This window comes from Accipiter gentilis, chromosome 33 (assembly GCF_929443795.1).
Source record: "Accipiter gentilis chromosome 33, bAccGen1.1, whole genome shotgun sequence".
Classification (NCBI taxonomy): domain Eukaryota; kingdom Metazoa; phylum Chordata; class Aves; order Accipitriformes; family Accipitridae; genus Astur; species Astur gentilis.
The window spans coordinates 12,040,208-12,053,319 of record NC_064912.1 but is presented as its reverse complement, the minus strand read 5'-3'; the positions used below and the strand labels follow the sequence as shown (position 1 = coordinate 12,053,319).

General features: G+C 35.1%; 1 protein-coding gene across 2 annotated transcripts in view; it reads right to left on the bottom strand.

The window, feature by feature from the left end:
- VWA3A (von Willebrand factor A domain containing 3A) overlaps positions 1-13,112 on the bottom strand; it is a 37,517-nt gene that overhangs the window by 8,776 nt on the left and 15,629 nt on the right. For both annotated transcript variants that reach the window (XM_049791651.1, XM_049791650.1), the window contains exons 17-29: positions 11,595-11,714; positions 10,647-10,721; positions 9,774-9,918; positions 8,573-8,771; positions 8,051-8,121; positions 6,848-7,006; positions 5,300-5,390; positions 4,101-4,211; positions 3,461-3,558; positions 3,158-3,310; positions 2,364-2,472; positions 1,472-1,616; positions 831-975 (exon numbers count right to left, since the gene is read on the bottom strand). In XM_049791651.1, the coding sequence (XP_049647608.1) occupies positions 831-975; positions 1,472-1,616; positions 2,364-2,472; positions 3,158-3,310; positions 3,461-3,558; positions 4,101-4,211; positions 5,300-5,390; positions 6,848-7,006; positions 8,051-8,121; positions 8,573-8,771; positions 9,774-9,918; positions 10,647-10,721; positions 11,595-11,714 (1,621 nt within the window). The remainder of the gene's footprint in view (positions 1-830; positions 976-1,471; positions 1,617-2,363; positions 2,473-3,157; positions 3,311-3,460; positions 3,559-4,100; positions 4,212-5,299; positions 5,391-6,847; positions 7,007-8,050; positions 8,122-8,572; positions 8,772-9,773; positions 9,919-10,646; positions 10,722-11,594; positions 11,715-13,112) is intronic.

Genomic DNA, 13,112 nt, shown 5'->3' with positions numbered 1-13,112 from the left:
TCACCAAAACCTGACTCACTGAAATAACCAAATTAACTGGTTTTGGAGAACTGCTGACAGAAGATTTTTACATCATAGTTTGTGGTAGTTGAAGATGCTTAATGTCTGAAAATCAGGCTCACTAGGACTTGGCCTTTTTCTATTATGAAAACTTGCTATGGTAATTGACTTAGTGGACATCTTTGTAATACAGACATGCCTTATAGTTCTACTGAACTTAATTCATGATGAATTACATAAAATTTATAAAGAGATTCTGCAAGGATGTCTGGAAGAAGAACCATTCATTTAAGGCAATATTTATTTTTTTATTCAAATTTTAAATCTCATGAAATTGCAAGTTCTTTCAGTCTCTGTTTTAAATTATTATTACTAGTTGATTTCTACACTGAGAACTTTTATAGGAGAAAGGTTTCTTCACCTGTTACTGAAGTTCAAGAATTACACTCAATGCCCATGTGATTCCAACAAACACTGCTTCTTCAAAATCCCTGTTTGGCCCAAAGCAAATATATCACAGCCACAGTTGTACATAAACAGAATTTTGAGCAACTGGATATTTTCTCTCTCCAGTATTCTTTGAACACAAACATTAATGCAACTATTGATATTTCACATTTTTCTTATACTCAGTATGAGCAATGAATTCTAGTATCTATGAGCCCTGGGGACAGGAACAGTAGCTTGATTCCAGATCTGTTCAGTGTTTTGCATATAAAAATGTTGTATGCTTTGACCAAGTAATTTTCCTAAAATATTATCAGTCAGATGGAAGTGTTTTATCACAAGACACAATGTCTTCTCCAAAATATGGTACACAATTTACTAACCTGTAAAGCCATAAGGATGCATGTATTACCATGAGCATGGAATTTGGATACCCACTGCACAGCATCATGACATGTGTGATCATTTGCCTCTACAAGACACTCCTTCCAACTCTCTGTGTTTTCTGCAAATCTCAGCAGATTAAACCTGAGGAGAAAGATGGCCCACATGTAACCCTAACCAATACTATCAGTCACTTCAGATAAGCCTGTTTTGAAATAAAAAACCAAAACAAAACAAAAAAACAAACACAAGCCCAAATCCAATAAAAAAACCCAAAACAAAACCAGAAGCAACCAAAAAACCAAAACCAAGACCTAGTATTGGATTAAGGTCTTCAGCTTTGGAAGAGTCAGAAAGCATGTCTCACTCTGCAGGAACACAAAATCTATGGGAATGCTGAGCCCAAAAGGATAAACAGCATCAGCCTATGGCAAATGAGGCTCAAATCTTAAAGAGCTCAGAATTAAAAACTGGTTAAAAAGAACAGAAAAAGCAGTTCATGTCACATGCATATTATGCACTAACATATAATCATTACTTGTACTGTGTTTCAGTACTGTATTATTTGTAATTATTAAGTAGCCTTATTATGTAATAATAAGTAGTGCAGATTTCAGTCTTTATCAGTAGTTCATCATACCTGACTTCATTTTTTCTCAGCTGTTCCCAGATAAGAGAGGTAAGTTCTTTTGTGATATGTGGCAAATATGGGTCCATGGAACCGGATGTATCAATCAAAACACAGACATTTGCTTCTAAAATGGTACCAAACAATCTTCGGCTTCCTGGGCCAGAACATTAAAACTAATTAAGTGTCATTACACAGGCTTTTTTTATTGAACATATTATTTTATTGAGCATACTGTAAAATCTTCAGTCTTTAGGGGTTATTCTGGGCATATTTCTACATAATAAATTCTAATCTGTGTGGAAATGAGGTAGTTCAAAGTTTAATAATAGAAAAACCCTTTGCCATTTCAAATCTAGCACTTTCAAGCATTAATTACTAGCCAATTGTAGCAACTTGCATTAAATAATTTGTAACTCCTACTTTACAATCCAGCAAAAAATTAAATTGTTTCCCAACAAAGATCTTTATAAGCAACAGAGGGATCAAAGTACTTTTCACCAGCAGTGATGCTGAACTTCTAAATAGGGCACATTCTTAGCAGAAGAAACAGAAAAGCTAATTTTGCTTGTATATGTGATTGTATATATTCTGTTGATAGAAAGCTTCTGACACCATGTATTCATGAACATGACATACAAAAAAGAAAAACTTGCATCACAGCCCTAATTATTTCACAGCAAGCTAGATGTTCATCAGCTACACAGATGCTGAACTCTCTTGCATTCTTATTTTATTGTCATAAAGATACATTTTAAAATTTCAGTGAAATGCAAAACAATGATCTTTATTCATATTTGAGGTCCAGATTTATGTTCAGATTTATTCTATTAGAAATAGTAGACAAGAATATTTAACATATGTTTAAGTTGTGCTTTGTAGAAAAACGGATGCACACCAATACCTGACAGAAGCCACTGTATTCTTTGTATATAGCGCTGCAATACTTTCTCCAGTTGTTCAGTGTAGGTTTCCAGTTCTTTAGATTGAAACTGCAGATGTTTGACAACCCCCTGAAAAAAATTCAGTTTGTACAAAAGCATTTTACTTCAAGAGATTTGAGCTCAGCTGCTATATATGCAATGTCTGCATTACAAATCAAGGAGATTAGTTTTTTTGTCTTTACCTCTATGAAATAGCGTAAGAAAATTTTTGCGACTCTGTTGCTACTAAATAACTGGTTTACCCAAATTAGGAAAGCCTAGTTCTCATCTCAGCCAGCTGTGCTGGGCAACAAAATCATATAATTTGACTGGACAGGTGCATCGGTTGCATTATTTCTGACAGTTTTATAGATATAAAAATGCAATAATATCCTGGACTTAACTTTCTATGCTTCTCTCCAGTCATTGCACAAACCCAAACAGTCAAGATCGAACATTTTCCCAGTTTCGACTCACATATAATTTTTAAAAGCTTTACTTAAAATTTTAAAATTATTTTTCACACTGTATGATCAGAGGAGATGCCATATGTTGTAAAGATCCCATGCAGTTTGCACTTCAAACATACTAAATATTTTTTGTGGTGAATAAAAGACCTCTAGCTTTCTAATAGAAAGGTCATTTAGAAAGAAGAACAGGGAATAGTGGAGGGAACATCACACTGCCAAGCCACAAACATTGATCGACATGCATTGTCTTAAACAAATACAAAGCCTTTCAATGTTGTAGGTATATGACATCTGCAAAAGCTTACATTGATTTCTACACTAGGGAAGATAGTACAGTATTTTGCCGATACTTTCTTGTGCAGAGACTCCACGGTTTTCTTCTGGTGAGTACAGCCTGGACCAAACATCAGTCGGGGCAATTCCAGTTTAAGCTTTTTAATACTGTACTTGGTCAGCCACTTGTAAGACAAACAAATGGAGCAATTGGTTGTTAGTAAATATTAGACAGTTTAAGTAATAATACATTGTACAGAATCACAACTAACATGTTCACATTAATTCATATGGATAATTCTAAAATGGCAATTTCCTAGTAAGGAGCAAAATACCTCTTTGCTTGAACAGATTTCCTCTTTTTTTGGCAATGTAACAGAGGGAACAGACTTTCTTACGCACATTATCTTTGGACACTTTCGGTATACTGTACCTAGTTAAGAAAATGAACAAAGTAATATTGGGAACCTTAGGTTTAAATCATAGCCCTTTTGAATCTGTTTATTAAAAAACCCAAACAAACCCCAAAACCACCCCAAAACCCAGACTAGTATTTCAGACACAATTCCACATTTGAAAAAAAAGCCGAGTTTGATATACTGAAGTACTTTAAAAAAAAATCACTTATTTTAAAAAATTGTCACCTTCAAAACATTCCAAACCAAGTCTTCTGTAATCATCTAAACCATGATAACAGCATTTTTCCTTAGAGCATCTTTGACCAAAAGATCCCAAAGGACTTTACCAAAAACACCCCCAAACAAATCCAAAACACCCAACAAAACACCCAAAGAGAGTCAACCCCTCCCAAACCAAACATCAAACCAAAACCCCCCCCCACTATTTGATAAGTGAAACTCACTTCCACTCACTGTTTAAAGCACACTGATTATCAGTGACTTAATATCCTAACAGTTTTATAATAAAGATGCTGATAATAAAAAGACTTCACCATCATATCCTGGTAAGACGTACCCACATTTCTTCCTTTATCAGTATAAAATACTGACACAGAAAACTCTGGCTGCTTCCTTGGTTTATGCTTTCTTTTATTGTTAGTCTGAGGCCATTCTTTTATTGTTTGGGCTACAAATTAATAAAAATATAAAAAAATGTTGGCTTACTTCAGCTAGATAAAACTCTTACATGCAACCCTATTCTTCAGTTCATAACTTCCTATTACCACAATTATAAATACTTAATTTTTAGATACTGATTAAGAAAAATCCGTATTATAGAACTACTTATGCTACTTTCATAGAAATGGAACCAAAACTTTTACAAATTTATAAATTACCATCAGGAAGAATGTCACAGGGCATAATTTGAAAAGATTAGGGGTTTACAATAAACATAGTATTTGCTGGAAAAGCCAATTAACATTGTACAAAGTACCTCGTATGCAAATATGAATCCGGATTTGTAAACACTGCTACATATCAACAATCTCATTTCAACAAATCAGTAGATTTCAAGACTCAAATTAATGAAAAAAAAAAAATTGCAAATGTTAGCAAAGATATAGAGGAAAATTACAAAAATGGAGGAGAAAGGAATTGGACTTTAAGGGACCAACAGTGACTGGAATTAATTTAAGAGCTGCTTCATATATCAGGAGCAGTTGCAAGAGTCAGCACTTCAGATAACCCGACATTTGTGGGTTTTTTTCTTCATTACTGGATCATAAATAAATCAAGTGGAACAGCATATTAATTATGATGGGATCTAACAGTATTAGCAGAAATATATATATATTGAACTAATAACATAGTAAATCTCTGAATTGTTGAGCCTTTGAAAAAAAAAAGTAGTATGAATTGAAAACCAAGAGAAGCAAGGTTCTAATTATGGTTTCAGGCATGAGACAAAGCAGGGCTCTACTTTCCACCACACACATTTGACATTTCCTGATATTGGATGGATGTTCAATCATATGACCTGGAAATAGCTATACAGCTGTGCAATGTTCCTTCTGCTCACAATCTAAAAGAAAGCTAGATACAATACAGCTAGAACTCATACCAAAGTAATTTCAAAACAACTGCAAAGTTTCCTATCAGTCTGATTAAAGATTAAAATTGCAAGTATTTCTAAACTTTAAATTAAAGCTCTAATTTAGTATTTTATTTTAACCCAAAGAAAGTGAAGACAAAAAGCCTCTAATCTGTACACACCTGGTGGAATTCCTGCTTTGGCACTAGTAGGACGCCATGCCAGTATGTTTATGGAAGTACTTCTCTCTGCACCATGATTGTCTTTAATATACTATAAGCACATATAATTAAAAAAACTTTAAAAGTATTTCAGTTGGATCATAACTGCATTAATCAAAACTGGAACTATCCTTCATTATTCTCTAATTCCTGTTTTACTCTGGCTCTTCTAAAAAGTCAGCAGATTGCCATGATGACTTGTTAATTTGCGATTTCTTGCTAGGTTAAGTAACTCTAATCGCTCTGTTTTAATTATCTTGCCAATTTCATCTGCTGCCATAAAGCTAAAGACTAACATCTACAGGCAGATGAGTTTGGACTATTTTTGCCACCTAAAGGAGCAGTCTAATATGGTAATGGCACTGTTTTATAGAAAATACTATTCTCCTCAGAATTTTATTGAATATTGGAAACCTAGTGCTGACAACAGTAATTTTTCCTTTAGGTATGGCTCAACCCTCTAGGGGCTGAGCAGTCTACTAAACAACATGAACCCTCATTTAACCTACTGTAGGATCAGACTTTTGCTGTGACACAGAGCCTTCAAGTAACTGGCATCTAATTTAACATACAGCCCTACTATTAATACCACCAAACATCTACAGACAAACCTGTATCAGTTTTCTACAAGTTTAATCCCTGTAAAACTATGCTATGTAGTCATATCTCTGAGTGATTACTTTTTTCCTGGATTTGTGAAGAGCTGTTGACAATATACTGGTTTTGATAAAATAGCATGGAAGACCTGTCTGAGCTTACCTACAAAAGTCTTTGCAACATGAACACACCTGCACTTAAGAGTGCCATTCCCATTTCAAACATGAGACATGAAAATGTAAGGTCAAAAGTTAAGTACATCCTTTGCAATAGGCAGTTCTGTATCTAGTCATTTATACACCAAACTGGTAAGCACTGGCACTGGCCATTTATGTATATCAGAGATTTGCACGCCCACTCAAAACAGATGCACACACAGTCAAAATTAGCAAGGAAAACATTAGCGTAACTCCATGGAAATAAGCACAGCGGGCAGGAAACAAATCCTGAATTGTATTTCTTGTTTTATGCTGGTTCTCTGTGTGGCCAAAAGCATGTTACTCAGCTGCAGCTCTCTCATCTGTAAATGAGCAGGATACCATAAAATTCAGTACTTGCTAGAAGGACTTGTAAAACTGACATAACTTAATAAAGCACATTTCTGCTTTGCCTTTACTTTCATTAAACACTAAATTTTTAAGCTCAGAGGAGGAATTATTTAGACAATTTTAGACACTACAGTGTGGTTCCATTATAATGAATTACTTAGCAGGAGTTAATAAGATGTACTTTTTTGTTTATGTAGCACTTTGAATGCAAATTAAAATGTAAATTCAGAGTACTATCACAGTGCTGTTTCACTTCCTTCAAATTTTCAGCCTAAGCACTTCCTTCACAAAAAGCAGCACCTGATAGTTGGGTAGGATCTCTAATTAAAACAGACAGAATCTTAAAAATAGGACCATTTCAAACCATTCTAGCCAGACTGAGAGCTGTGGGTTTAGGAGATGACAACTTCTGCGGCCTTCTTTTCTCTTTGTTCATAAGCGCATTTGAGTCTCCTTTGGGTACAAATGGATTAACAGACTGATTCATTGAACGTTGCTTTAAGGATTCCACTAGGAAGGCACACTGCAATGGAAGTTCACATTGTTTAGTAATTCATATATGTGAAATTTAAGTAAATGACATTTCAAAGACAGGTATTCTATATTTATCACTTTACTAATAAATAAAATTCATACCAAATTTATTAATCTGGTAATGCTTAACACCTCTAACTGAATACGAACCCCTTCATGCTGTGCTTGCTCAAACAACGTAAGAGTGAAATCCTCCCTGCTCTGAGCAAACATTCTAAAAGAAAAGGCAACAGTATGCATACCAAAACCAGAACAAATTGGAAGAAGATGAACCAAGTATATGCAACTATTAAATAGTAACAAAATATTTTAAGATCCCATTGAATATCCACCAACTCTTCTTTTTAAAATTACTTCTGTGAATCAGACTTGCATGTAACAAGGTGCTCAGATCTCTGGACAAATATCTCACTGCATATATCTTTCTAATCACACTTTTGTAAGAAAACAACCACTGTACTGCCAGGCTGTCTGTACTGCATCAGTCACTCTGTTAGATATCTTTGGAAAAACTCATATGTATGTAATATGAAGAGATATGGTCTAGTTCTACACCTTCATTACACTTCAGAAAACAATTGTTTTAGAATTGAACAAATGTATTGTGCCAATGACAACCCCTCCCTCCACTGTGACTTACAGTAACATAATATTATATATTTGTTATATAATATATAAAACTTTTAAATATATTTATATATATATAATTATAATGGACAATTAATTACACTTGAGAAAAATTAATCATAGGATTATAGGACTGGCAACAAAAAGGAGAATCACTTCAATTGTAAACTCCTTGTATTTGATAAGGAATCACGGCCACTCCAACACCAATCACTGCAGTGCTATTGTACAACTGCTTTCTAGTCCATAGTTACTCTACAGTGACTATTCTCACACTCTAGAGCACTCCTGCCCATATTACAAGGACTTTATTTTTGTCCAATCTTCTGCATTGTCAGCTGAACAAACACTGTTGAACTTCTTTCTGAAGAAAAATGTAACTTAAAAAGATACATATAATTCATACCTTTTGGGAGTAGTTGTTTGCTTTTTCCATTTCAGACACAATAATAGTGATATCATCACTTTCAAAAATACCTGATAACCAAATACATGCTAATCAGTGTGGGTTTTTTAAGTGTACAAAATGTATCTTTTTTTTTAAGTGTACAACAATGTGTAGACCATGTAGTATCAATTGAAAGAATCAAAAAGCCTTTGTTTCCTGTAAGCCAGGCAGTCTGGACCTACCACATCAGAAACTATATTTTAAATGCGCATCTTTAAAATATCTAGCAGAAAATAGTGAATTCAAATAGAAAATAAATAAATAAATAAAAATAAAATTCCTGCATTAAGGCTGCAATTATAATATTCTGCAATACAACTGAAAGCCTCAATCAAACTAGGTCCTCTGTTTATATCTCAGTGCTAGTATAGCATTATCACATCCTAAAAAAGTAAACAACTTGACTGTGGGGGGGAAGCGTTAATAAATATTATTTAATTAATGAAAAAGAAGTACATGCTGACTTTCCTTTTCACATACCTGCTTCTCCAAACCAATGAAATCTCCCATTGGCTGCCTGTACTATTTCTTTAAAAGCAATGGCAGTTTCAGTTGGGTTAGCATAGCGGGCTGGCATAATCCTATTGGAGTCAATGACCTCCATTACACTGAACAAACAGACATGAAGCTGCAAATCAAAACCTCTGCAAACTTCAGCCATATATGCACTGACTGCATGCTGGAAGACAGAGAAGGGGAAAAGAAAAAAAAAGAAAAAAAAGGGGGAAAAAAAAAATCAGTAGTGATCCTCTACCTCAGATGAGCTTCCATCCACTCCACTGGTTCCTAAACCAATGTACAAACACTCCCAACCTCAGCAATTCAGTACAGGAACATACCCTGAGTAGCTGAATGCCTCCCTCAATTCATGTATACACACAAAAACTGTCGCTATTATTAGCGACAATGGCAACAGCATCAGGGTAGCTATGGGAATCAAAGACACAGGTCATGGACTTCAAGGTAGCCATGCACTGAAGCAAAGTAGTAGGGATGGAACTATTCATTTGCTGTTTTGTACACATCCTTTGTTTTCTTGTTATCCACACTGGCTTCTAATGATTTCTTAGGTTTGCCCAGAATTTCCAGAAGTTTGGTAACAAAAGCAAGAGACACTCTACTGTACATGCACGGTTATTCCAGTTGGATTACCATACGTTCAGAAACTCTCGGCTGTGCATGTGGCTTAACAGCCACAGAGCCCATGCACTATGAACATATATCCAAGCAACAGATTACTGTTACTAAAAATAGGAGTTGTCTCTACATAGCATACTATGGTGTTCCACCATAAAATTATTTGTGGCTTTGTTCCTGTGAGTTATAAGGAAATGGTATCATAAGAAAAATTGGAGTTGGTTTGTTCAAACCCAGAAATTTGCTGTGAAATGATGGCCGGAGCTGGAGTGGGAAAGGAATCCTAAAACCACCTCTTGAATCTTCTATGATTCACACATGATTAATAATTACTACCTCCAACACATGAATAGCAACTGCAGACATGGAAGTTTGAGATCGTGACAGTTGTGCTGGCTTAGATATGTTAAGGAGAAGTATTCTGCCAACAAGGTATGGTGACTAGCCAAAAGAAAGGAAAAAAAAAAGAAGAGAGAAAATTAAAGTTGAGATTAATTCTGATAGGAACTTACGGAAGAGTTGCAAAACCTGTGATGATACTTACTGTTTCCTGATCAGGTATTCCTGTAGTCAGCAGGTAAAGTCCTTGTGATTTGTGTTTATCTTTGTCTTTGAAGTCCACTTCCACAGCTCTCCTGAGAGCACTCATGAAATTTCTACTCCCTTTGCACTGCAAGTTCAACACCCATCTAAAAGATGATATTTACAGTTCAAAGAATGAAGCAACAAAACCTTTTGTTTCTGCTTAAAGCAATAAAGAGAACTAAGAATCTTAAGTAACACTGCACTAGAGTCTAAAATTTTTGACAATGACAGACAGCAAAACCAGATTACAGAATGACCCAAATTATTTCTTCTGGTTTCTGTACCATGGCACCATGGCAAGCTACTTTTTAAGATAAGATTGAGAGCGTAGAGATAAAACAATTCTCTCTTATGTAGAAAAATTGTAATATAGTAGAACTTACAGGAATAGAAATGAAACCACAGAGGTATATTGAAACCACTGAAGGTGTAACTCCATAAACAGAAACCTGGGATTTGTTTCGAGTGTATGTGGGGAAAAAACGTAGTTTAGCTTTCACATCCCAGTTGAATTTGAAGCAGTTTTCAATTCTTCATGTAACCTGTGCATTTCTTACACAGACACTTCTATATTTGCGCACATATATATTCTGTATACATATGAAATACAAAGTCACTAGGACATAGTAGACTTTATAATGCTGTTTTCACAACAAACCATCACAAACAATCAATGTAGAACAGTTCATGACAAACTATTTTTGTAATATGATAAATTTATCCATTTTCTAAATTGTTCAAAATGCTGTTTAAATCTGTTTCTCTGTTTTATCTGTTTTGTGGTACCTACGATCACTTAATTCAGATGTACAGGAAAGTTACTTGATCCTACCTCCAAGCATTTTGTAAATTTTCTGGTTGGGAAGGAACCAGTTCCAGCTGCCAAGGCATAATGTCACTCCCGAATCTTTCATGGAAAGATAACAGCAATTAATTTTCAGATTAAGCTTTAGAGCAGCATACAAAAAGACAGAATAAATTCACTAAAAAAGAAAAATCTCATTTGGGATATTACAGATGTAAAATTGCCTGATGCTAACTATTTTCTATTTCAAACCATTTAATTATTCACACTTATCCATCACTCAGGGGTTGTTGGATTTTCAAGGTAGTGGGCCAGACTACATTTTTATTTCCTGAACAGGATCTTAAGTGAGCTGGTAAAAGCTCAGTGGAAAGATTGCAGCAAAAAAACCCCCAACCCTCAGATGCTGCCTGTATCTCTTATGAGGTAAGGGCTCTTTTCTTTCAGGTTTGGAACTCCATAAGCTGCTGTCTCCTGCTTTTTTTTACCTCCCATTCAGAAGCCTGCCCAGGTGCTCTTCAGCAGCTGTGCCATACATTTCTGACTACCAGTGTTGAGTATGGAATTTTAGTACTATTACGTTTTTAAAAAGTACTGGAGTTACTATAAAATTTAAAGGGCATTCTCAATTATGGTACCTGAGACACCAAAATCCTCTTCCAGTAAAAGTTTCTGACATGTGAATTAATATTGTTATGAACAATATAGCAGGAAGATAATTTGTTACAGGTATGATACAATGAGTTCCAGTGAGCCTCACCCAAAACAGTGATTTTTAATTACTAATCTGGTCTCCGTACATCTGAGCCATGCACCTATCCAATAACAACAAAGCAGTGTTACTCTTGCAAGTACTTAATCATAAAACACTAAATACAACTAAAAAATCTAAAATATGTCCATCAATCTCTCAGCATACTTCTTTCATTGCAATGTGTTACAATTCTTTTAAAAGAATCTTAAATGGTTGCTTACGCTATAATATTGAAGTAATCCTTATTTGACATTTGTTCCTCAAGTAAAAGTCGCAAAGAATGCTGGATATGGATGATGTACATAGAGTTCGTCACTGATACATCAACAAGTATAACCACCCTATACAAGAAATATGGTATTCATCAAAGAAAAGAAAAAAAAAATCTTATTTAATTACATATTTTTATCTTCACTGTACTCTAACTTGCCAGGGAAAGTATCTTCCAGCTATGTAACAAGATGTATAAACACTGAATCTATATTAAAAAAATAACCTGCAAAATATAAGGTAAGATTTTAAAAAAAAAGCAACAATGGAAAATGCTGTATTTCTTAAGCTATGCAATAATCAGGCTACTGGCACATGTAGTGCCATAATGGCTGTTGAACCCAAAACAGGTCCTCTTTCTTCTCTGTACTTGAATATCCGAAACACGCCTAAAATGTGTGGATGTTATCCAACGAGAAGAGTTGCTGGATAGTTCATTGTCCTTTCCCCAGCCATAATTCCAGGAATGTATGTAGTATGATTCCAAATATAAATGGTAAGTTTTCTCCCAGCAAGTCAGTGACAGAGTGGTTGCTCAGGTATGGACTGATGTTAACTGTCACGTTACCTGTTTTGAGAAAAAGTGTTAATGATGGCCTTCTTCAGTATGGTCAGTATTAAGTCTTGCTTGTAGAGACAATGGAGGATGGTTACAGTTAATGGACAGGGGATATCTTGGGATCAGTGGTTATGAAAAGAATCACAGATGTGATAGACAGTGGGACGCGAGTTCCCAACACATTACAGTGGCCAGATGAGCTAATTCAATCCTTGATCAATGAACTAGTTAACAGTGGCCTCAGCTACCTTCCTTTTGTCTGAAACTTCATATTCAAGGTTCGTAAACAGGACAAAAGGAGCAACTGTGCAATTGAGGTTGGGTAAGGCCTCACACACACTGTAAATAAACATAATCCTCAAATACATAATCAGATGAAGACCTCAAACTTCACACAGGGGAAAAAAAAAATAATCTTAGGTTTTTGAGTATACCTACACGGACATTTGTCATTTGGCACTAGAATGCACTTCAACAAGTGGTGGAGGCAGAAGGTAGTTGGTAGGTTGAATTCTCATCTTCTCATAAGAACCCATGACAGGCTGTGCAGAAAAAACTCTAGGCATAAATACTAATAGCATGGGTTTGAAAAGCTGACTGTAAACCCTACCTTTGGCCAGAAATATCAGGTTCTGTTTTTGTGTGGTTTAAGACAGAACATTCCCCAAAGGCTTACTTGCTAGATAAATCAAATTGAAGAGTCTCATCCTGTCTCATGGAAATTGCAGTTTTGTGTTGACTAATCATCACTGGATTCAGTAAATTCACTGGATCATTAAAAAAGCTGAATATCAATATCTGTTTTTGAAAGTGGATTGCTTACACTGGTCATATTTTCAACTGTTGTTTCTAAATCTGACTATTTTCTGCCCTGTGTTCCTTGGTGCTGACTTACACACAAAGCAAAGGC